Below are 25,388 nucleotides of genomic sequence, written 5' to 3'. Positions count from 1 at the left end.
TTTTGAAATCTGTTTGAGCCTTTGCCGAAAGAGCTCTAAAATAACCCTCTAGATATAGCACATGTGTATGTGTACACATGTATGTAGCATTTTTTAATCCTTGCTTTTTAACCTAGAGTTTGTACTCTTATCAGCTGTGTGCTCTTGGGCAAGTTATTATATCTTGCTGATACTCAATTTTCTCATCTCTAAAATGGGGATAATAATAGAACTTATCTTGTGGGGTTTGTTCTGAGGACTGATTCAATGTTAGCTTATAACCCATATAAATTTCCTAAACACATATAAATGATCATACCCCCAAAGTATACAAATTTAGTGGGGCATCTGATGTTCAATTAACTGTGAAATTCCCTTTATCCTATGTCCATCAACTAGACTGGCTGCTCATTAATTTAAAAACATGAAACAATTTGACTCTTGCAGAATAAGGATACACTGGTGGCAAGAAAGACAAGTGATCTTTGCCTGGATCTATTTTTAGGAATGGTTTAATTATCTACACCCCCAGTGTTAACACTGGAAAATAAACAAATGGGTGAAAGGCATCATAAAAGAGTCACTCTGAGATCAACAGTTTCATAGTATTCAAAAATAATTGGGGATGAAGAAAATATTTAGATCATTTCTCTAGCAGTCCTTACTGACACAAGGCAGGCCAGAATTTGCAAAAAGGTTTAACAGCAATTGCCAAATTGATGAATTCAAACTGTTCAGACCGCAGGGTTCAGAGGTTTCAGGTTTAAAATATAACCAGTGAGAAAACTATAATTCAATAGCTGGTTTTCAGTGAATCACTACCTTACAGTGGAGAAAAATTAATTTGCGAGGTTATATAGTTATGCAAACGGGTAGAAAATGCTCATCAGTTTCCACAATGAAATATATTTATATCTATATTATTTATTCTCACTTAAATAAGTAGGGAAAAACCAACCACGATTCTCTTGTCAGGCTAGAAAGGTATTATGGTTAATAATCATGACATCACTAGCTACCTGGTATTCATAATTATGCTAATTTATACGATTATCTAAGGGAAGATAACAATTAGAAATTTACCAAAAAAAAAAAAAAAAAGCTGAATATTTTGTTCCAAATTATACTCCTCTCCTGCCAAAATAATGTCTGGTAATTTTCTAAGAAGAGCTCTGATATGAATACAGACAATTCAAACTCTCTTCGTTACATAGATATTACACCCTGCTGTTTCCTTATTTCATCTTAATCTATTAATGGAACATAATCTTACCGGAAAAGGAAAAATGTTGTCAGCCCTGTTCAAGCTATCTTCCATCCAGGATTTAGGAGCAAAGGCAGAGCTGGGGCGAGCGTACTTCTGGAGCTGAATATGATTGCTTGCAAAATTTTTCTTCAAAGGCGAGATGGAGTTCAGGGGCGTTATTCCTCCATTCAGCCCTCTGCGGTGATCTCGGCCTTGGGAACCTCCCCAGCCACCATATCCACCACCTCCTGGGCTCCAGGAAGAAGATGGTGTAGGAGAGGGACTCTGGTAGCTGCTCCATGGAGAGGGGGGCTTGTTAAGATTATTCGCCAAATGAGGCAGCTGGTTAAAAGCAGCATTTCTATGTGTGAAAGGTGGGGGATGGGGACTGGCAGGGGACCTCCTTTGCTGCTGATGCTGGCTGTGATGATGCTGGAAATGAGGGTGATGAGGGTGGTGCTGTGAGAGAGGCCCGATCTGAGGAGAGAAACTGCCTCCAAAGCCAGGGCTGACATGATGGGGAAAATTTTGAAACAACAGAGCACCGTTATTAGCCGAAGCAGCCGGGACCCCTCCCTGGTGAAAGAAACTTGCATCTTCATTGATGATTGTAGAGGAAGAAGGCGCTATCGCTGCTGACCAGTTACTGAAACCAGTAAGAGACGATGCGCTAGATGTCAAGGGTTGGGTTGAAGTACCTAGCCCCGTGGCTTCTTGATAATCAAACCCTGTCAACACTGGTGATTCAATTCTTATTTTCTCCTTCCCGTTGCCATTTTCTGAAGAATTGTCCCCTTGATTTTCTTCAGATTTTGCCTTCTCAGTTTCAGGCAGTATTCCAGCTTCCTGACCTGGACTGGGGGAGAGCTGCTGCTTTTCTAAAGGGTCTTGCTGTTCCTGTTGCTGACTTTTTGCCTTTTCTGATCCCAAGATCTCATCCTGAATGTTATGGGTAGCCGGAGCAGGAAAGAGCCAAGCTGACCCGGCACTGCTGCCATTGGCAGCTGTGTTATTATTTATAAAAGCAGCGGGGCTGGGGGTGGCATTTTGGTGATGGTGTGGAGGCTGCAGATGTGGATGGAATCTGACTGGAAAAGCAGATTTATTCCCAGTATTGCTTTGCACTAGCACTCCAAACCCGTAATCCCCCATTTATTATTTTTAGGCCCAGAATCTTATGATAAAAAAAAAACAACAACCTGATGTCTCACGCCTTTGTATCCTCTACCCCAAATTTAAGTTGTTTGTTGAAATGTCTTATTTTTAGCTAGCTCAAAGATCGCAGCTTATCACCCTAAATAGTTCAGATTTGGAATTCTGGTCTCTGAAAGAAAAAAGAAAAAAACTAAAAAAAAAAAAAAAAATGTCTTAAAACATTGACATGAATCCAACTTATTCTAGGAGGGAATAAAAACGAAGAGGGTAAAAATCAAGTCTTTGGTTAGTAAAATAGGCGCTTTCTTTTTCCAAAGGAAAACGTACATAAATGACAAAAACACAGCTTCTCAAGCATCTATGGATGTAGAAGAATAAGCATTGCGCGGAGTAAAAATATATATATATATAATTTAACAATCACATATGGTCTTCTTCAGCAGTTTAGATTCACTCACATAAAAATTAGAATAGGGCTAAGGGGAGAATACGTTCTTTTCTTGGCAGCTTGGTTAAAAAAAATCAGGAATAATTTAAGAACATTATATATTATATATTTATATATATAGATTATATTAGGTTATTTGGGGTGGGAGGCGAATTCCTGGTTGCGGGAGAGGAAATCAGCATTGACTAATGGAAAGATGATTGCAGGGAAGTTTCTGCTGTTCCTGGTCCTGTTTCTGATCTTTCACGGGGTGCAGTTTTGGCCTCTGGGGCTGTTCCTGAAGCTCTGGGTGCAGATCTTGCTGCGGTCGCTGTTCCTGGGGCTCCCCCCGGCCTCCTCTCCCCCATGAAATGGGTTGGAAACACCCGTTTCTCCCTCTTGGGGGTGTCGCGATCAGGACGGATTAGCGAGACTCGACGAGGACAAGCTGGCGGCCCCGGGGTGCGGGGACCAAGGGGGCGACCTGGAAGGTCCTGCGGTTTCGGCCTCTACCCCTCTCTGCGGCTCCGGGGTTTTTTTCCCTCATGGGACCCAGGGGCGGTTTGTTCAGTTCTCTCAGTTCGATTCTCCGCAGGGGGGAAAAAAGAGGAAAAATAGGAAAACCCCACCAGCGTAGTTACTCTAAAAGAGAAGGGCCTTCCCCCCTTTGCTCGCTCTCTCTCTTTTTTCCCCCAGATTTTTTTAAAAATTGTAATTTAGAAGGCTTTTGTTTCTCCTCACGGTTGCTGGGCCGTCGTCGCCGCCGCCGTCGCTTTACCCCGGTCCCGCAGTCCCCGCTGTCGTAGTTGCGGACTCCGCCTGGCTCTTCTTCTCTCCTCCTTCCTCCTCTGCTGTCGCCGCTGCCGCCGCCGCCGCCGCCGCTGCCACCGCCTCCCGGTGCCCGGGTTCAGCAGCCGCGGCTGAGTCCTTCTCCTCAGGACCGAGCCGAGTGAAATGACAACCAGCTGGAAAGACCGAGAGACACTTCCGGTTCGAAGAGGGAGGGGTGGGTTAGGGCAGACACCCCGCCCACCTGCCGAAAGGCCAATCAGATGCTAGAATTCAGATAAGGCCACGCCCCTCGGCTCAGGCGCCCTCCCAGGAAGGTCGAAAAGTTATCTCGAGAGACGCCCCTTCCGTCTGCGCCTCGCCCAGTGAGGCCTGGCGCCTGGAACCCGCTCCCCCGACCCAGAGTGAGCGCAACTGGTCGCCATCTTTAGTGTGGGCAAAGGACTCCTGCGCTGTTTATCTCACCTAACCACGCTCTGCAGGAGGAGTATAGCGGGACGCGTGGAAGAGAACGGATTCCTCTAGCACTGCGGTAAAGAGTCCAGGTGTGGGAGATCGGTGGGGCAACCCCTGAAACCGCTGATGAACGGGAGGACTGCCCATAGTAAACGTGGTTCCCCAGGCATCACGTGCTTTGACCGGAGCTCCTCCTCAGAGGGATCTGGAAGAGGAGGCGGGTTTTCCCGGCAGCTGTGCGGTGTCTGGATTTGCGTATGTCCTTGTCCTGAATGTAGACCTCACGCGGGACTCTGCCTTCACCTTCCATTCCCCCACCCCCACTCCTCCTGCTTGGTTTAGGCTCTCATCTGGTGCAGTCTCAGGCACGAAGATACAGCTGCTGTAAACGTCCGTGGTTGAGCCCTCATCCCCATCCGGCTCTAGTGCACCCTTCCCGCTTACTAGAGGGACATTTCCAAAACGAAAAGCTTGTCAGGGTCCTCACCTGCTCAGATCTCTCTGCGATTGCCCACTACCTCCTTGAAAAAGACCAAACTTTTTAGTCTGGTGTTCAAGGCTTTTCCACTCTGGGGGCAGTATATCTTAACACCTCGTCTCCCTCCAACCGCCACACACCAAGGTGCTCCAAATATAATCTCAGCGCCTTTTTACCTTCCCTTTCCTCTCTTCTCCACCTGGTGAACTCCTATTTAGTTTTAGGAATCGGTTCAAAAGCTACCAACTCTGTCTTCCGAGTTCCCTCTTGCGAACATCCAGGGCCCAGTGTGTACGTCTCATGCTTCTTTATCACCCTCTATTGTAATGGTTGCTTATGTCTCCTGGACCTGTGGTCAACTGTGGGCTCTTTGAGGAGAGAACCTTGTAGATAGGAGTCATCAGTGAATGAATGCTGAAGAAATGAGTGAACAAACCAACTACAATGAAATCTTTCCTGAATGACAGTCCCTTTTCCAAATCTGCATAATTTCATTCCTTATGCCATTTGGTTTGGGACTCACATCTCTCAAACTTTAATCATTTAGGTTATTCATTTGCTGCTCAAGGGCTCCATGTCTTGTTCATATTTGTACATTCTCACCACTATGACCACCATCAGGACCTAGATTAATGCCTTGCTCTCAGCACTCGCTCTAAAGATGTTGAATAAGTGAGTGTTTTCCTTTAGTAGAAAATGAGAAATGAAAAGAAATCAGAGGAGAGCCACAAGTGACTATGGCAAGAGTAGGGAATGAAAAAGGGAGAGATCAAAGACTTTTAAGAAGAATCTCATGAAAAAAGGTGGCTTCCATTTCATTTCCCTAGCCTTTCTTCAATGCCCCAACTTCTGCTGCCTGAGTTTATCAATCCTCCCATACTTCCATGTAGAACACCTGTTTGGGACCTTAATCGGTGATTTTTTTGTCTTTCTTTGTGTCATGAACATGAGTCTTGTCTCTGTAACTCTACTTTGAGTTCCTTAAGTGTTAGGGATTGGGTCTGATTCTGCTGTTTATTCCCCACAACTGGACATACCTTGAGACTTAGCTGGTTCAGTTAGGTGTCACTTCCTCCAAAATGATTTCCCTGACTGCTCCTTTTTGTAGCATCTTATAGATTCCTCTCATTTACTCACTGCTGGTTGTCAGTGAGTTAGTTTTTTCGCAAGCAGAGCTTGTGTCTGATTTATCTGTGTGTCCCCAGTGGCCATCAGAGGGTCTGGCACAGAGCAGACTCAGGACGTGTTTATTGAATAAATGAATGAATGAATCTTCAATGCACAGTAGATGGTTGAGAGTCTTTTGGGGCTGCCAATTCTTAGTGACTAAAATGGCTGCCATATTTGAAGGAAAGAGGGCTATCTTTAGAACCAAACAGGTAATTTGAATCCCAGATCTGCTACTTCCTAGTTGTAGAGCTCTGGGCATCACCTCTACAAGCCCCTGGTTCCTCATAGATAAAATGTGAATGATATTCCTCCCTGGCTAGGAGGTGGTAAATTACATGAGATACAAGTGAAGTGCTGGGCTCATAAGAGGTTTTCAAAAATGTCAGTTCCTTATTAATATATGAAGCACAGAGAAGCACTTCTCAAGTGTCTTTTGCCTAGAAGCTGCATGCATGAGTGAATCCAGGAACCTATGTTGGTTTGTAGAGGGAGGAGACACACCAGAGCCATAGTCAGGGTGCTGCTAGGTCAGCCTGATCTTTTAAGGCTAAATCAAGCATGGGCAGTAGGTTTGGCCTGGGCTGAAGCTAAAATGATCTCTGCAGACATCAGGTTCCTGGCTAGGGATTAGGAGCATGGGAGAAGGAAGCGGGAAGCAATTCTCTTGAGTCAGTTGCCTACTCAGAAACCCAGGATACCCAGCTCAGGACTGCCCTCCTTGAAAACATTCTGGCCTCAGAAACTGTCCCAGGTAACCATGACAACAATTCAGCAGCTCTATTTAGGATTTCCAAAGAGATCAACAGTTGCAGATGAGTGCTGGCTTGAACACTTTGCTGGCAGAAGACAGCGCCTCCCATGAAACATGCTCACTGGGAAGCTTTCAGGTTGCAGAGAAAGCAAGCTCTCCCTGAACGTTAAGGTGCTACCAGATATTTTTTTAATTAAAAAGATTTTTTTAAAAACCCTCCCTCCCTGTCCATTAAGGGCTGACACACCTTCAAAAAAGTTGTAGGCTAGTGAATGGACCCTGCTGGCTACAGCCCAGCCCCCTCTGGGGTTTGAGGTCAACCACACCCCAAAGTCGGAGCCTCCCAGGAAGCAGGGCCCTAATATTTCCTTCATCAGCCTCTCTTAAAGCTTGGCAGGCGATATAAATCTCACCCCATAATCACACAGAGTGAACTCTTCCCCACGCTAGCTGATGTCCTCCACCACTGCCCTTGAAGCACACTGTCTTCTCCCAAAAGCACACACCCAAGCTCCCCAGGGGCCTGTCTAATGACTTTAGCAATCAGGGCCACCACCCAACGTTGCCCAGGTTGTACACTGTGCAACTCCATAAGGCACCACAGACTATGATGTGAATGCCCATCCCCCTGTTGCACAATGCAGTGGCCCTGCTTTGGTTCATTTCCATGAGACACCGAGGCACATTATGGAAATATGACACTCATACACAAAGCCACCAGGTACTACCATAAATTACATGAACACACGCTCATCACATGGAGAAATATGTAAAGCAGTTGGTCTTTTTAGATTTGGTGGCCCAGGAGCTTTCTGTAATGGAACTGAAGGACACCGTGTCCTTGGTGTTGTTTTGGGCGGGGAGCTGTAGTGAGAAGACAAGTCCGGGCAAGTACATGGTCCAGTCCCCTAAGAGATTAATACCCAGCAGTTATTTTGCTTAGCAGCGTTAATAAGGATTCTAACATGGTAGAGGAATATATATGTTACTGAAACGAAAAAAATATAATATTAATATTCAAAAGCAGGTCTTGTGAAGGTAGGGGAAGAGAGAAGGATGGAATTACTTTTGGAACATCCTCTTTTCCAAAACTACCCGAAAGCTCACTACCAGAAGCCAAGACAGACAGAAACAGATCCACGTCCTGAAGGCAGGTTTTATTAAACCCACCTCTGATCTTCACCCTGTTTCAGTGTTGGAAAGCAGGCACATTTACTTAGAAAGCACCATTGGCTTTTTTTACAGTTAATTGCTGGGTTACATTTTCTCCTTTTGTTTGTTGTTTATAACCTGCACAAGCCCTCTGCATTTTAAATACTGTTTTCTTCCTGCTTTCCCACTTAAGGTGTTGTCATTAACATGGAGTCCATAGTTAACAACCCATTTTGGTGGGGAGCGGTGAAGTCAGTTCTTCCAACGCAATGTCACTGAACAAAAGGTCTGGAAAGGTCCAGGACAGAGACGTGCTTCACTTGATTTCGCCATATCCCGGCAAAGATTTAGGTGAGCTGGAATGGAGGGTTGACCTTCCAAACTGTGACATGTATCACATGGGATGACTTGGATTCTTTTGTGGTTCCAGCCACATATGTGGATGGGCTGTTGACCTAGATTACCCCTGGCTGTTTTGATTGGACACACTGCACTTCCCTGTATCAAAACCATGGCCAGGCTGCCAAACAGCCGCCATCTCACACTCTGTGGCTAGACTAGAGGATCTTCACCTGCGATGCTGGAAAAAGAAGAGCTTTTTGGAGCTCACAGGGAAGCTGCAGAGTCCAGAGATCAGAGATCTGGGAGTCAGAGACCAAAATTTTAGCCCCAACATAGCCTTGAACTCACAGGCACTGGTCCAGTTTGTCCGATGATTTCCTTTCAGCCAGAATTTTTACTGCCAAAGGAGTTTCACTTTGGAACCTGTAAGCAATAAAGTTTCAAAGAAAGTCATCTATATAAAAAAACACTAAAGATGGTCCTTTCCTTTTATGTCCAGATTTCTTGCTCCCCTATTCTTGGAGTATATATATATATATATATATAAAACTAAAGAACAATTATAAGAGTTGATTCGTAAGCATCCAACCTCAAACTTTAGCATGCAGTCCCCATGGGAGCCCATCAAATGCAAATTCCCAGGCCCTGCCCCCATGATATTCTGATTGTTTTCTCATAGTATTTTCTTATAAAGTTATAAGGTACTAAAGATTTTCTCATAATAATGCAAAAGCACAGAAAATCCAAATGAAAGATGCCTAAAAAAGTGCCTTTCTCACATGAAAGAAGTTTGCAAGAGTCCGTATAGCGCTGGTGGGGTAGTTTCAAGAAGTCATCAGAAACCAAGTTTCCTTTTATTTCATTGCTTTTCCCTCCTCAGAATTCAACTTCTACCTAGGATCTAAGATAGTTGATCTAGCTCCAGCTATCACGTCTGTATTCCAGACCAAAGGAAATAGAAAAAGATGAAGAAGGACACAACCGTTCTTTGAGGGAACTTCAGAAGACATACACGTCACTTTCGTTCTTTTCTCACTGGCCAGAATTTGGCCATATGGGCACACCTAATGGCAAAAGAAGTTGGGAAGTATAGTCTTTATTTCATGCTTTATGTATTAAGCTAAAAATGGATATTCTATTATCAAAGAAGCAAAGGGAGGTGGATATTGGGGGTGGGGCATGTAGACCAGAGAGGTTTCATGACTACCTGAGGTCTAATAGCCAAGTCAGTGCCCTCATTTTGCAGTTGAGGAAACCGAGGCCCAGGGAAGGGCCTTGTCTAAAATAACTCAGTTATTTTGCCCAGGTATCTTGACTCAAAACTCTTCCCTCTACTCGGTGGTCCTCAAATTTTAGCAAGCATCAGAATCACCTGGAAGACTATTTAAACCAGAATTTCTGATTGAATAGGTATGGGGTAGAGCCAAGAATTTTCCTTTCTTTCTTTTTTTTTTTTCTTTCATTGCCCTATTACTTTTATTTTTTTAAATTTTTATTGGGGTATAGTTGCTTTATCATATTGTGTTAGTTTCTACTGTACAGCAAAGTGAATCAGCTATATGTATACATATCCCTCTTTTTTGGATTTCCTTCCTGGACTTGCTCACTGAATTTTTTTAAATAGAGAATCTAAAGACCTTACTCCATTACTTAAATACTTTCAAGTGGCTTCCTTATGTATTCAACTCTATTTTTCAAACTTGAGTGATTTTCATTTCAGCATCCCAGTTTTTGCCATATAGATGTAGTTCCTGCATTGTCATTCCTTTAACATTTTTTATAAACTGGTTTATCTTTAAAAAACAAACAAATAAATATGCAGTCAAGACAACTTGATTAGCCACCTGAAATGCTATAACCAAAAGGTAATTATCACATTTTAAATAATGAAAACAAAATAATGGTATTGAATTGCTCCTGGATCCTGTAAGTATATCACAGGCCCTAAGTCTGAGGCTTTCTTTCTCTTTGTTAAAAAGGAAGATTAATAAGGTTAGAGAGAGGTGCTAAAGACACTAGCCCAACCTGGAAAGGTCATCCTTACATAATGAGAAGGCCTGAAAAAGAATGGAAAAGGAGCGAAATTTCTCATTGTGTGATTCAAGATTATATACTGTCTTGTCTGTGTACCACCTATAACTATCTCATATACCCCACTGGGAACGGACCCATTGTCTGGAAAGCACTGCCAGACTCCTGAATGTGGTACCCCATGCACCTGATGAACTGGCACTTGCCTAACATTTTAGCATCATCTCCTGCCACTCTCTGACAGCACTGTTCCAACCATTCTGAAAAACTTAAGGTTCCAAGAACTTACAATGTCATGAATGCTATTTGCTGGAAGTAACAGAATGCATGAGTAAGAGTGACAAACAGTAAGTGGTGATTTTTCTCACACATCAAGAAGTCTAGAGGTGAGCAGTTGCTGATGCTGGCTGGTCAAGTACGACAGAGCTGTGGGTTGGAATCTCTGGATGTTCTTGGCCTCACCTTCAGGGTCTTAAGATGTCTGCCGCAGCCCCAGTCATCACACCATGACATTCAGAAGCAAGACACAGAGGGCTTCAAAGAGCTGAGAGTTTCTGGTCACGAGCTTTCCTCTGATCAGGGAGGAAAGGTCTTCCTCAAGGACCCTCCAAGCACACTTCCTGTTATATCTTTTTGCTCAGGATGGGGTCACATGCCTTGATCTAGACGAGACCTGGGCCCACCTTCCCTGAGACCAAAGGACCCCAATGTGAAACAAGCAGAATCAGAATTCTGCTAGCGAAGGAGCAGGAAAGTCTTTGGAGGAATCAACAAGTGTGTCCTATGCTCACTACACAGTCCTTCTTAGGCCTTTCAGTGTATGTCTGTCTGCCAAGAACAGCTATCTCGTTTGCCAGGGGAGCTCGGACTCAAGCACCCTCACTGCCTTCTCTGACCCCCCAGCAGAGGTGGGCATCCTCTCCCAGGTTGGCACAGACACTTGGCCACATAACTGACTATTTATGTAATTGGCTATTTAGATCCACCCACTGGAGTTGCTCCTCCGGGTCAGGCACTTTTCTGTTGTGTATCCCCTAAGCCCGGCATTATGCCCAGCACACAGTAGGCCTTTAATGAGTGTTTGTTGAATTAAGGGTGAATTAATCAGTTTTCTTTCCTCTTGATATACAAGTCATAAGGAAGGCGAAGTAATAAATGGTAGGTTGACTTTAACAACAAGCCTTGGAAAATTTGGGGAATCTCCTAATAGCGTACATCAAGTTTCTATTGGCATAGCATAAAACTTCTACCACACTGCTGATCTTTTGGCAAATCAGTCACTGTAAATCCTGGCAAGTGGCTTTATAAACTTAGTAAACCATTTCAGTCTTGTGTAAAACACACTGTACAGGGTAATAGCTTCGTTTGGCCGAGTCATCTTTGGTGCAGGTCCACGATTGCATAAAGCTAGTCTTTATTGATATACCCTCAATGTTAAACAGCCTGTTAATGAAGTGGATTGCCTTGAAGCCATTGAATAGTGCACATACACACACGTACACACACACACACACACAAAGTTATCACCACCTGAAAACAATGGCAGAGGCAGTAATTATGTAATATTAACGAGCAATAGCACATACAATTGGATGTGCCAGTTTCTAACATAGCTGAGTTGATTCTCAGTAATGGGTTTCTTGAAATGACCTGGCCCCCACAGAAGTACCTTCAGGTTCAACAGCCCATGTAAAATATAATAAATGCATAAATAATTTAGCAAGGGAAATAGGTAGCATTATGGCTGCACTTCTGTGCTGCTCTTATTTAAAAGCCTGGCAGCTTGGTAGTTAGAAACCACTATGTCCAGGGGTGTTGCAATTCACCATTTGCTTGGAGTTGAAATGAGGCAGAGGAGAGCTCCAGGCCCCTAGCTCATTTATTATTTAGAGGCAGGTTTTTTTTTTGTTTTTTGTTTTAAATCCATTTGGCTATTTAAATTCCAAAAATAGAAAGAGGAAGAAGAAACACGCTTCAAATTTAGAAGTTTAGAGGCTAGTTGGAGTCCTCTTAGGCAGGCTCTGGGATGTGTTTTTTTAAGCAAGTGAGTTTAAAAATTAGTTTCATTGTGTGTGTGTATGTCTTTTTAATCCATATATGGCAATTGATGAGGCAGTGTCTTTCAAATTCTAGTTCTTTTTGTTATCTCAGACACATAATTTTTGCTTTATTGTTGTATGACCTATCTTATTTATTATTCACCCAACATTATTTGTAAATGGACTCAATTTTTTAGAACTTAACTAAATAAGTTGGAAAGAAAAATTCTGTTATCACTAATGTAAATAGAAAAATCAATACACCATGCCATAAATGGATGCTGTCATTTATTTTTTCCTAACCCACACTAAAATAAATGAGTCAAGCAAATGCCTAGTAATAGAAATGGAGTTCTTCTGTGCCATCTAAAGACATCTCAAAAACCGTCGGTGGCACTTTTAGGGAAGCCTGGCTTACTGGTTGAGTAATACGTACCTTTTGAATCAGGCAAGATTGGTTCAAGTCCCACCTCTGACATTTGCCAGCTGAATGACTCATGAGCAGGTCTTTTTGTCTCTCTGAGCCACAGTTTCTGCATCTGGAAAACGGGGATAAAAAATTGTTGAGCAGTTAGTTGAGAGGATTATATAGGTAATACATGTAAAGTTCTTAGGATGGTGCCTACCTATAGCAAGTGTCCAAGAAATGTCACCTATGATTATCAGTCATTTGTGATTGGGGAGATGTGGGTAATCACAGAGAACCAACCACCAACAAATTCAGTCCAGAACAAACAAAATGTGCTAGGTGTCTACCATATGACAGGCTCTGTGGTAGGCCCTGGGGACATGGAGGTAATTCTTGAAGTGACAGACGTGTACAGAGCTAATGACAGTGGTACATGGGAAGTGCAGTGAGAGGTAGGTTCCCAGGTTATTATGGCAGGCCAGAGGAGAACATGATGAAAGTCAGTGTCAGGGAAGAAGAATGTGCAGATCCCCAAATCAGGCCTTTCCTGATAGCTTATGGGGGACATACATCAGTACTAAGAGGTACCAAGTAAATTGGATTTCTGCTGGGGAGGAGAAAGTGCATGAAATTCAGACGTATATACAGCAGTGGAGACATACCATTTACTTATGGGCTTAAGTGACATTAATGAATTGGTGAATATCATTTTCAAAACTAAATGGTGGTCAAGCAACTTGTAAATCGAATTTTAATTTTCTTTCCTTTCATAGTGGTCACAGTGATTCACAGATACTTTTTAATTTGGCCAGCTGGATGATTTTTGTGTTTTTTTCATTATTATTATTACTTGGTAATGTAAAAATTATGCAGTTGCATAGGAAAACCCAGATTTGTGTTCTCTGTTTAAAAAAAGTGGAAGATGTAGCCATCTGAATCCATTCCCCACATATGGCAAATTAGGGCTGGCATTGAGTAGGTGCTGCTGTTGTAAGATGGGGCATTTGCTCTACAACACTCCCAAGGTGACGGTGCTGCCCTAAGATTCCGGCAAGTGGGGCCCCTGCCCTTGACCCCATGCAACCAAGGGATGCCTGCACTGCCTCTTCTAGACCATGCTGCTGGGCCCTGGAATTCCCCGACCACGTGACCCAAGCCTGCTTCCAGAGCCTGCAGAGACCTCTTTCCCAGTGAGTTCTCCCAAGGGCGAATAGCACTGCTAGGGAGTATACCCCATGCCCAAGGGGTGGCCAAGACAAAGCTGGAGGGAGGGAAGGGACTGAAGCTTGAATGTGCAGGCCCTGGTGTCCATCCACCTGTACAGAGTTCCTTGCTGTGGGGGATGGAGTCAGGCATGGGAAGAGAAGAAGAGCAGATGGTGTGTTGAGCTGGGTGGGGAAGCCCTTGGCCTGGGGACCAGTTCTCCCCATCATCTTCAGGTAAGGAACCCTGAGGAGTCTGAGAATTCTACATTGAACTTGGCCTTCCAAGTCATTATAAAGGTACATTTGTCAGGGTAGGAGACTAGAAGTTACTTCAATTTGTTAACTCGATTTATAGCTTGTAAAGTATTTAGGGATCTGGTAGATGGACTTCCATTTAAACTTTTTCCCAGGGCCTGCAAAATATGAGGAGTGGGCCTGCTGGTGGATTTCACTCCTTTCTCCCTGCTGCCTGACCCCCGTTAGTGCTGAGTTTGTGGTTCCCAGTAGACTGTGAGCTTCGTGAGGGTGGGAAGTGTACCTGATGTTTACACTTTATCCCCTCACCCCTAGCACAGTCCTCGGCTGTGGTACCCAATTCATACTGAATGAGTGACTGTCTAACCTGAGAGTTGAGAGTTCAGGTTAGTCCCCTTGGAATTATCTTCTGTCATAGATGTCCACACATCACAGATTATTTAAAATTGTCTCCTTAGCAACTTCATTAATTGCTAGAAATGATTTTGGTTATTTCTGTTTTTCTGATGTAAAATGAATTTATGTACACGGTAACATAATCTGAAAGGTTTTTTTAAAAAAGTAAAAAGAAGAAGAAAAGAACATCACATATCACCCTAATTCCACTGGTAAAGCCATTATTAACATTTTGATATATTTATTTCAGTCTTTTTTCATATGTTTCTTTTCAGAGTTGAGATCTCCTACCCAGAGATTGATGACAACAAGCTGCCATGTTCCAAAATTTGAGCAGCTTTCTGGCTGCTGTTTGTCACTCCCCGTGATGCATTTTAAAAGATAAATTGCATAAGAAACTTCTAGATTTCATGGAGAAATATTGAAGTGAGGAGCATTACAAACATTTTCCCAAGAGGTGAATGATGTGGTTCTAAATTTTTGTGCGTGCGAGAGTCTGTGATTTACCCTACTTACCGATCATTCATCATTTTTATCAACATCATAATCACTGTCAAGGGTCAAATATTTGCCATCTAATTTTTTACAGCCTTTTTCTGTTAAGCTCGATATGAAGAATGCTGCACACACTTGGCCCCCTCTCTTTCAAAGCCAACAGACTGCCATGCATACATGCTTGCTGTGCTGCCAACGGTCCACAAACACTGATCAGGTGATGCCTAAATACCATGCACCACTGAAATCCTGAGACTATCCAGTATAACAGGGGAGAGGTGACTAAATGCCAAATTGCAATAAGCATGACAAGCCAATAAATAAGGGTGCCATGGGGACACGGAAGAGAAGCTGCCTTACTCAGCCTGAGCTCCAGGGAGGGCTTCCAAGAAGAGGGGATATTTGAGAGCTGTCTGGAAAGCTGAGCTGGGGGTTGGCAGCTGCAGAAAGGAATCGGGTGTCGGGTTGAGGCCCCTTGAGGGTGTGGCTGGTGCACAGGAGAGGACCTAACCAACATTTAATGACTCTGCACTATGTATCAGGGGCCATGCTGGGTCCTCAGAAGACAGAAATGGCTAGGCTAGTGAATGAATACATGAACAGACCTTCGGGTGACATCCTACCTGACAGGATACTTCAGAACTACATCCTGATAATTAAGCCCAAATCCAAGGCATTCTAGAAGATCCCTAATTAAAGTAATTTAAAATGTCCTCTACAATTTGGCAATATCTATTAAAATAAAAAGTGTGCATATCCCATGACCCAGAAATTCTACTTCTTGGTTCCTACTGTAGAGACAAAGCCTGTTCAAATCACTTGCTTGTGTAAAAGGGTGTATATTGCAGCACTTTTTGTCAAAATGAAAAACAGTGGGGATCAACCCAAATATTTATGCATAGATGAATGGCTGTCAAAACTAGGCTGAATCTATCCCATAGAAATGTATGGAAAGTTAGAAAGAGTAAGGTTGATTTATATATACACAGTAAAGGCTATGAGACAGATAGCTTAGGGAAAAAGTCACATAATATGCATACAATATGATATCATTCACGTAAAAAAATTCCACACACAAAAACCACCATGTTTTCTATAGTTACAGAGATATGAGAGTTTTTATTAGTTCATAGATATACATTTTACATAAGCACACAGATAACTAATTAAATGCATTGATTAAGGGCTTTTTAACTGAAAACGGTGGCTGCCTTTGAGGGGTTCAGAGATTGGAGGAAGTGGTGATAAGAGATACAGGCCTTACCTTTTAAATCTTTGTACAAGGAGCGTGTATGCTGTGAATGACTTCTGCAATTAAAGGTTAACTAAAACGGTGAAAATGTTCTTTCAGGGTAAATCAGTACCACTTATTCAGAATCGAACTGAGCAACATGAAACAAGACACTAAAATGTTCCTACCCTATGACCCAGTAATTTTCCTCTTGGGAGTCCAGCCAAAGGAAATAACCCCCGAGAGTTGCAAAGATTTTCATATAAAGGTGTTCAATGCAGTATTATTTATCAGAGTGAAAAAAAAAGGGAATCATCTGAAATGTACAGTAATGGGTGAAAGCTTAAATGGTAAGTTTGCATAATGGAATGCTGAGTAGCCATCAAAACCTGTTGCAGAAGAATTTTGTTGACTTGTAAAAATGTGACCAAAGTCATATTAATATAAAAAGGTGAAGGTAGAATGATCTCAGATATGGTATAAGCACAAATGCACATACACAAGACCCATGGGGGTGGGGTAAGGGACCCAGGAGAGCTATTTGACTGCGCCTCATGTTCACCTAAGGTCTCGGATTTAGATTTTTGACATCACCTCTAAATGCAGTTCTATAAATAATCACAGGGATACTCTGAATACTCGCACATAGTCACAGATATACTCTTGCTAATATCATGTGACTCTGATTGTTGCCTGTAAATATTTAAAATACAGCACAGTTTTTTTCCATCCTGCTTTAGCACTTGCTTCACAAATAGAGGAAGTCAGACTGCTCTCACTGGCTGAGAGACCCCGTTCTGCCACAGGTACAGAGGATCAGAAGGAAATACCCCAAACGGAAGTATACAAGCTGGTTGTCTCTTGGCAGTGGGATTTAGATTTTTTTAATGGCGAGTTTTCTGTTTTTCCTAACTTTTCTACAATGAGCATGATAAATTAGGAGTTTGGAGTAACATATACATACTACTGTATATAAAATAGGTAAACAACAAGGACCTACTGTAGAGCACAGGGAACTCTACTCAATATCTTGTAATAACCTATAATGGAAAAAATCTGAAAAAAATAAATTTATGTATATAACTGAATCACTTTGCTGTACACTTGAAACTAACACAACATTGTAAATTAACTATACTTCAATTTTTAAAAAATAGCTCCTAGAATAAAAGTTTTGAAAACAAACGGGAGAAAAACAAAACAAAACAAAAAAACAGAAGAGGAAGTGTCCTCCTTTAAAACACAAAAGCAGCGCCTGGCTGGAAAATGTGCCACATCAGGATGTCCCCGGGCGGAGTCCTCGGCAGGCTGGCACCAGGGCTGGACAGAAAGAATGCGGCTGGACCCTGCTCCAGTGTGTCACGGGAAGGCCAGCGCGACTCCGGCCCCCATCCTCCCCACCCCCCCGCCCCCTCCCGTCCTGCTGGGTGAGGCCAGAGCAGTTCCGCAGACCAGAGGCGCAAGAGGATTCGGGTTCAAAGCCGGACCTGGGGTTTCGAGGGGGTGGGGAGATTGTCCCGGCTCCTGATCAACCAGGCGAACCTGCGTCCGTGGCTCTAAATCAGAGTGCGCAAGACCAGGGAGGAGCAAATTTGCAGGAACAAATGGGACACTCAGGTGGCGCCGATAAATAAATCCCTTTATCAGGGGACTTCAGCGCGGAGGATTTATTTGCATAGCCGACAAGCTGCACGCTGGTTGGCAGGCACAATAGGGTGAGAAAGACAAGAATTACTAGATTACGGTGGAATCTCTTATTAATAGATTTGGGCCTTAACTCTTGACAGGTTCAGGGTGTGTGTGTGTGTGTGATTGTGTGTTATAGTCAACAAAAGTGAACACTCCTTCCCACCACCCTCCGCCCCCAGGCTTTTACTTCTCACTAACAAAGCGGGTGTAACTGGTTCCATCAGTCGAACAAACACAAGGCCATCAGTTCTTCTCCTGGTGAGGAAATCGCTCCTGCGTCCTCACCGGAGGAACACGTGCTCTGATAGGTCAGGGAGCACATTGAGTGTCTGGTGGTGAACAGCTGGGGCCAGGAGCCAGCACCCTCATTAGAGGAAGCTGCTACTATTTCCAGCCTGCCTCTATTCACTGAAAGCAGGTCATTACAAACACAGCGCGTTTTTGCATATTAGCCAAATTAAAAGAATAATATGTTCTCTCCTTTCATGTGCTATACCGATAAATCCCAATTTATGAATGAAACATGCTGATTAGTTAGTTAAAAAATAATTAGTCCCAGAATGTGTTTCGGAGTCGGAGACTTAATGAAAGCACACACAAATACTGTTTCCCAAGTACTCAGTACATGTCTCTGAAAGAAAAATATTCATAAGATGCATTCATGAGAGACTAATGATGAAGTAGCCTGATTTTATTTTTACTTCTTTCTCACCGTGTGGGTTAATATTTGGATGTTATTTGGTGCCTGTCAGGCTGGGTCACTTTAGAAATATGGGTCCAGGTGATGGCTGTTATCCTTGATTGAATCTTGATGTTCAGATTGTCAAGAGAAAGGGTCTCAGCTCAGAAGCTCCATCTCGTTCTGGAGAGAACCTTCCAACCCTGCTATGGAGCCTTCCTTTCTGGGTCCAAAGGTTAATTACAGAAAGACTGGCAGTGGAGAACCAGGGGGTAGCATCCAGTGGGGTCCATTAGATTTTCATTGTGTTCCCACAGCTGGGAAAACCAATACTGGGTTTCAGACAAAATCTGAGTGTTTTGGCCACTGAGAATCAGAAGGTTCCAGACACTCCAAGGACATAGGGGCATAAGGATGACCGCCAAGCCAAGGACCTTTAACCCAAATACCAGCTGACCATTCCTAACCCTGGAGGCTCTACACAGCACAACTGCACCTTACCATATACTACAGCTTGTACTACAATGTATATTATAAAAACCACCCTTGCAAATGCCTTCACTTGCCTATCCGATGTATGTGGTACAGTAAGATGGTTTAGCTTCCAGTTTTGGACCAGATCACAGTTTCTTTGATTGAGCCCCAAAAGGAGTATATGTTTGCATTTAGGAACTTTGCTGTGTGGAAATCACACCGAGATGCTTTGTCCATGAGAGGCCTGTGGGAAGAGAGATGAATCAGGCTTCACCCCATAGTTACTTCAGGGCGCAGGCCATCGAGAATTAAAATGTTGTGGTTTTTTTCAAATATGTATAGTGCAATTTACATAAGTGAAACAGTCCTACTCCCCTGCAGGGTATGGGGTAAGGGAATAAGATTTGGTGTCAGACAGGCCTGGCTGTCCAAACTGTTATCATATTTCTCTGAGTTTCCACGTGTGTATCTGTAACTTTGGGATAATAATAACTAACACCGATATAACACTTACTATGTGCCAGAGGATTTTAGGTGATATGTCTTCACTCCTCTAATCTTGGCAATTCATCTCCCTCTGACAGGCAGCAGGGAACATGTAGCAGACTACAATAAATGGCAGCTCCATTATTGTCTTATTGCTGCTCTTCAGTTTCATCCCCTGTGACTACCCATCCCACGGCCTCCATTTCATTCATTCATTCAACAAACAACTCCTGACCACTCTGGGCCTCTAAGGGACCAGAGATAAAGAGGTCTCAATAGTCCCCCTAACTGACTCTCTCTCCTGTCCCCGCTCTTGAAGTTTGTTTGCCTAATGACCAAACCCTCACAACTCAGCTCAGGCATCTCCTCCTCTGTGAAGCTTTCTCTCAATCCACCACGAGCTGATATTCACCCAATTCCGTGTAAAGGCTGGAATCTGTTCTGATGGGTTAGGCAACCATTCTGCCTGGTATGTTAGTACCAGTTGTAAAATATCTGGAAAATCCCCCCGACCTCCCGCCCCATCCCTCCTTCCCTTACTCCACTCTGGGGTCCCACAGCACTTTGCATGCATCTCCATCTTTACTTTATTATCCTGCATTTTCAGTGTTGGTTTTTCCTCTCCTGTCTCCCCTACCCGACTGTGAGCCCCTGGAGGGCAGGTTGGAGTATCACTCATCTCCAGGGCTGGCCACTAGAGAATATCAATAATGGAGAGAGAGGGAGAGGAGAGAGCAAGATGGATAGAAGATAAGAAACATAGGGGGAAAGGGAACTGGTGTATTTTTGGCCCATGTGCTGATCACCATGAAGAAGTGGCCACAGGCTATAAAGCTGTCTTTATAGACACCTCCCCCAGCCATCTGCCCAAAACTCTGGCACAAGAAATCTCTGCCTTTCCTATAAAAATGTCAGCTCATATGCAAATTGTATATGTGTTGAGTATTATCTGAGTTTTACATTTGGAAAGGGGAAAAAAAAAAATCTCTTGCTCTTGCCTGTGTCTGTTTCATTGTCTGGCCCTTTGAGGCGCTGGTCTGTGAGTGTCTGTGCCAGTGTGTGTGGCTGAGAATGGACGCTTTATGTGCAAAGGAAGCGAGGCTTTTCTTTGGCTGCTTCTCTGAACCCAGCTGCCAGTCACAGGGCTGGCTGCCTCGATCCACTTCAAGGAAGTCTCCCGTCTGTGTTTTAGCTCTGTACTGAGGAGGCTTCTGCCTTTTCAGGCAGGCCTTTAGGATATCCCTTGAGTCAGGAGTGTCCTGGGGCCGTGGAAGGCCCACAGCCCAAGTGCCAGGTAGCACAGGGCAAGGGCACAGAGCCCTGATATTCCTTCTTCCTCGGGAAGCTGTGCTACAGTGGAAAGGAGTCAGGCAGATAGCACCAATGTGGCTCTAAGTCTCCAGCTGAGTGATCTCAGACAAGCTCTCTGACCTCTCAGTTTCCTCATCAGAAAAATGGGGAGAGCAGAATTGCCACCTCGATACAGTTACTGTGAGGAATAGGTGAGATAATGCATCTGATCACATTTGGTGAACGGAGAGGTTAGATGCACATGTCAATTTATTATTAACAGGAGGTTCAAGTTGAAGTTCTAGCTGAGGCATCAAGGTATGACAGCTGCTGCATTCCACAGGAGGGGCAAGGCCAGCCAAGTGCAGAATTTACAGAAGAAAATTCCAGAAACCAGTCAAACCCTTCTCAAAGCTCTTCACCACTTTGGAAGGTAGAAAAGGGGTGGGCTGTTGAAATTTCAGGAAGGTTTTGTGAAGCCTTCTTTGGAGAAGGAGTTTGTGCTTTCACCCTGAGCCTTAGCCCATTGGGACTCTCAGAGAGCTTGTTTTGTGTGCCCTGCAGCTGGAGGACGTGGTGGGCCTGGGCCTGACCTGTGCTCAAGGGAGCTACAGAGGCTGGTGGCAGCAGAGAAGGGGACGAAGGGACATGGCCCTACGATGGCAGGCCAGAGATAGGTGAAATGGGGGCCAGGTATTGGGGACTGGGGGGCTGTCACATTCAGAACCGCAGTAGGAATGTCAGCCTGGGATCTTTGTGAAAGAGATCCTGTCCTGAAGGAAGTGCTGAAAGGGAGAGGCCAAGATGGGGAATGGTGGGGACTGGCCAAATGGAAAGCCTGGACTTGTCATCATGGGTGGTCCAGCAGGGACATCTCCAGAAAACCTAAGTGCGAAACTGTCAACTTCAAACATCTGTCAGACTCAGAGAGGGCAATGCCAGACTTTAACAGTACCAAACAATTGAGAACTTTCCTATCCCCCTTACTTTCCTTCTCTATTCGCATGTGATCCTTGGAGGGACCAGAAACTAGGTTATCATGCTAGTGGAGGAGCAGAAAGACCCAACCCGCAGGATCCTGCTGGCAGCAGGCCCTGGTGGAAAGAGGGGAGAAGAAGTAAGTAATGAATTGAGGCAGTTGTCCCTGACTTAAAGTGACCACATGACCTTTTATTACCTAACAGTGATTAGAAAACTCACAGGACTGCTCATAATCTCATTCAGGAGTGAGGAACAGATTACTTGCAATGAAAGTTTTAAAGGGAAACGGGAGACAAAAATCAAGTTTTTATAAGAATCCTGATGTTCAATGTATTGGATACATTATTTTTACTAAGCTAGCACTAACCATGTGCTAAGTACTGTGCAAAGCACTTTATATTTTCAAAATAACCACAGAGGTAGGTGCTATTATAATGTCCATTTTGCAGGGGAAGAAATTGAGGTTCAGAAAAGTGAGATAATCTGACACAGGTTGCAGGATGGATGGGGAGGAGCCAGGATTGGGAGCCAGGCAGTCAGGCTCTAGACGCCATCCTGCCTTCCCACTTCTGTGTCTCAGTAGGCAGATCAGACAAGGGCTAAAGTTGTCCAAGTATACGCAGCTAAAAATACTTCAAGGGTTCACAGGAATTTTCACCAATCCCTTTGGGGAAGGACTTCAAGGAGACATGTTTTGGTTAGAATGACTTGGTTTTAAATCTCAAGACCCACTCAAGCTAGCTTAAGGAGAAAGCAGGGAGAAGAACATTGTCATAAGGATACAGGGACATATTCTGGAAGCCTGTTCGGCCCTCTCTGCCTCCATCCCTCTCCCTTCTAGTTCTTATTCCTCCTCCTTTTCCCTCTGCACAGTCCTTAATCCTTTTGCAGATTGTGGCTGCCTCAACTCTCGGGTTAAGGGTCCCTCAGTGCCAGCCCTGCAGAGAACAGTTGGCTGAATCCTGATTCCAAGTGCAGAGAAAGATTCAGTTCAATATATACTGTGCCTGGCATAATCTTAGGCACTTGGGATTTAACATTGCACCAAATAGGAAAAAAAGAAACATAACAAAACAAATGCTGCCTTTGGTGGTGGTGTCCCTTCCAGTGAGATTCTGATTGGTCTATCTCAGGTCAGCTGACTTCTTCCCCCAGCCCAATCAAATGTGCCCAGGGGCGGGATCACAGAGGATAGCCTCCGTGGCTGGAAGCCCAGCCAGGAGGCTGAGTTGGGTGTGGAATCCAGGGCATCCGGTTCCTGAAGCCAACCCAGGCAGAAGATGTCAACCTGCCTTGGATCTGGTTCTAGCAAGGCTTCAGCCCTCCATAGTGGCAGCTGCCCGCTGCTAGGTCCTATTGGCTTTCCCTTTCCGGAGGGCCCCTCCCCCATCAGCCTTGTCCCCAGTCTCTTTCATGCTGGGATTGACACACATTGTCCCCCTTTTGTGTAGGATTAAGCCAGATCTTATTTTCCTCTTGCTTTTTGTCCATCTCTCCTCTGTGAGTGAAGGCCTTTAAGGAGGAACAGGGTCCTGGTGCAGACAGCCAGGGGAGGCAGAGGACAGACTATATACTGGGGCTCTTGTCCCCCCCAGATGGTCTCCTCTGAGGCAGTGACGCTGCTGTGTACAGCTGGGCCTGGCTGTGGGCGCCTGGCTGAACCTGGCCTTGTCAAAGTGCCCTCATCCTTCATTGTCCCGCAGGCAGGGATGGTGATGACCTCAACAGTTAGGGTCCTCCCCTGCTTCCTGTTTGATGGCCACCGTGATCAGCTTGGATAATACCAGCCGCTGCTTTTCAATTGTCTGGGTTCTGGGCCTCCCGCCTTCCTACCATGTCTACAGGCTTTTTTTCCTTTCTTTCCTTTTATTTATTTATTTTTTTTAATGTGAGCTACTGCACATTCAGTAATGGAATAGATTACATCAGATGCTGTGTTTGCCAGCCTCGGTGCTAAGCTACGCATCTCACTGCTACAGCAGAGGATGATGCCAACCTCGTTTATATTGGGATGGAATTCACAGGGCAGAATCCCCCCAGACAGGCTTCTGCAGGATCCCTGAGTTTTGTCAGTTGAGAAGCATGGTACTGTCTTCTTGGTGGTTAAGAACGTGAATGTCTGAGTCAGAGCAGACCAGGATTCCATCCTGCCAGAGCCACTTAATATGCATGACCCTACGTGTGTAACTTAACCCTCAGTGCCCCAGTTTCCTCGTGTACAATGAGGTTAATAATGGTTTCCTTGTGGCATCATTTGAGGTTGAAATGGGGATAACGTATGGAAGGTTCTTAGCATAGTTCCTGACAAGCATGGTAATGACCCAACACGTGGCAGCCATTGTTAATATCTTCGTTACATCCCTTCTCAAGCTCTGTCCCCCAAATAATCCCTATGGCCATAGAAACAGTGTGCTGGAACCAGGCTTTGGAGTCAGACAGACCAGCAGAGCTCTGACAATCACATATAGCTCCTAATCCTGTGAGGATAAAGTAAGTACATAATCATAATAAACATATATAAGTGCTTTACACAGCTAACTCATTTCATCCTCACAACAAATCTAGGAGGTAGGTATCATTATCGTATACACTTCACATATGAGGAGACAGGCATTAACAGGGGCCTTAAGTAACTGGTTCAAGGTCACAAGTTGGTAAATAAATAAGGCGGGGAGTGGGTAGAGTCAGCATGTCTAGTCACTCTGTCAATTCCACTCTCTACCATACGAGTTCAAAAAAATGTGAATTATATTTCTACATGTTGCAGATGTAAAATGACAAGGCGACAGAGCAGAATGGATGTTTGAGACAATGTCTGTGTGAATCTGTGAATCATTAGGGAACATAGGCAAGCCGATGATACAACCAAATGAGGTTAAGAGTGCCTACTGTATACCAGGTGTTCTCCTGAGGGTTTGGCGTGTGTAGTTGCAAGTTAATTCTGAGAACCACCATGCGTGGTAGATGAATAGGCCCTGGTGGCTCATGTGAATTCCGTCCACACATACATTTGAGGTTCCTGATCTCAGGTGAGGCTTGAAAACCACTTTTCCTTAGAGCTGGGAAGAAAAGTGACTGGCTGGTCCAAACCAAAGAGCAAACAGGATGTGCAAAGATTCGGAAGGGCAACCTCATCATGGCCAAATTTCCAACCTTATTTTCCACGTGGGCCAGAAAAATATATGTGCAGAGCAAAGTGATCTCCAAGCTGAGAACCTGGAGGTGTCAGTCAGGGGCTGGCAGGAAACAGATGGCATGCTCAAATTAGGCAATTCGAGGAGCGTTTAATAAAAGAGCTATTTACAAAGGTGTGGGGGAACCACAAAGATAACCCAGTTCCCTGGAACTGGTAATAACTGAGTTCTGTCACCTCCCCTAGGCCTGAAGAGAGAGGGGAAAAAGTGGTGACCAGAACCGTGAGACAGAGTACTGTGTGGAGAGTTCCACCTGGCAGGAGCTGTGGCCTCGGGTAGAGGGACTCAGCCAACCCACAGAGGCCCAGCAAGGCAGAGGCAGGGGAGTAAATACCCCAATCTCACTTTCCTCCCACCTTCCCATCTCCTGTTCAGGCTCCCCATTGTTTGAGCCTAACCAGGAACCAGAGGGTAAGGGGCTCCATTGATTGAATCCACCAAGGTCAGCCTCCCCGGGGCAGGCACAGAGCAGGGTGAAAGTGGGTGGAGTATGGGTCTGGATGGGCACAGGGAAGATTTCTGGGACTCTGGTTTTCAACTGGAACCACAGAGAGGCCGTTGCCCCCCTGGGACTGGAGATTCAAAAGCA

The 25,388-nt window shown here is 44.4% G+C and overlaps 1 protein-coding gene across 2 annotated transcripts in view; it reads right to left on the bottom strand.

Annotated features, from left to right (window-relative positions):
• The window catches only part of CPEB4 (cytoplasmic polyadenylation element binding protein 4), a 61,324-nt gene extending 58,746 nt beyond the window's left edge, over nucleotides 1-2,578 (bottom strand). For both annotated transcript variants that reach the window (XM_061189938.1, XM_061189939.1), the window contains exon 1: nucleotides 1,253-2,578. In XM_061189938.1, the coding sequence (XP_061045921.1) occupies nucleotides 1,253-2,377 (1,125 nt within the window). In that variant the 5' untranslated portion in view covers nucleotides 2,378-2,578. The remainder of the gene's footprint in view (nucleotides 1-1,252) is intronic.
• Nucleotides 2,579-25,388: the final 22,810 nt, after the last annotated feature.

Source organism: Eubalaena glacialis, chromosome 4 (genome assembly GCF_028564815.1).
Source record: "Eubalaena glacialis isolate mEubGla1 chromosome 4, mEubGla1.1.hap2.+ XY, whole genome shotgun sequence".
Lineage (NCBI taxonomy): Eukaryota > Metazoa > Chordata > Mammalia > Artiodactyla > Balaenidae > Eubalaena > Eubalaena glacialis.
Note: the sequence above shows the minus strand (reverse complement) of the source record. Positions and strands in the feature narration are given on the sequence as shown.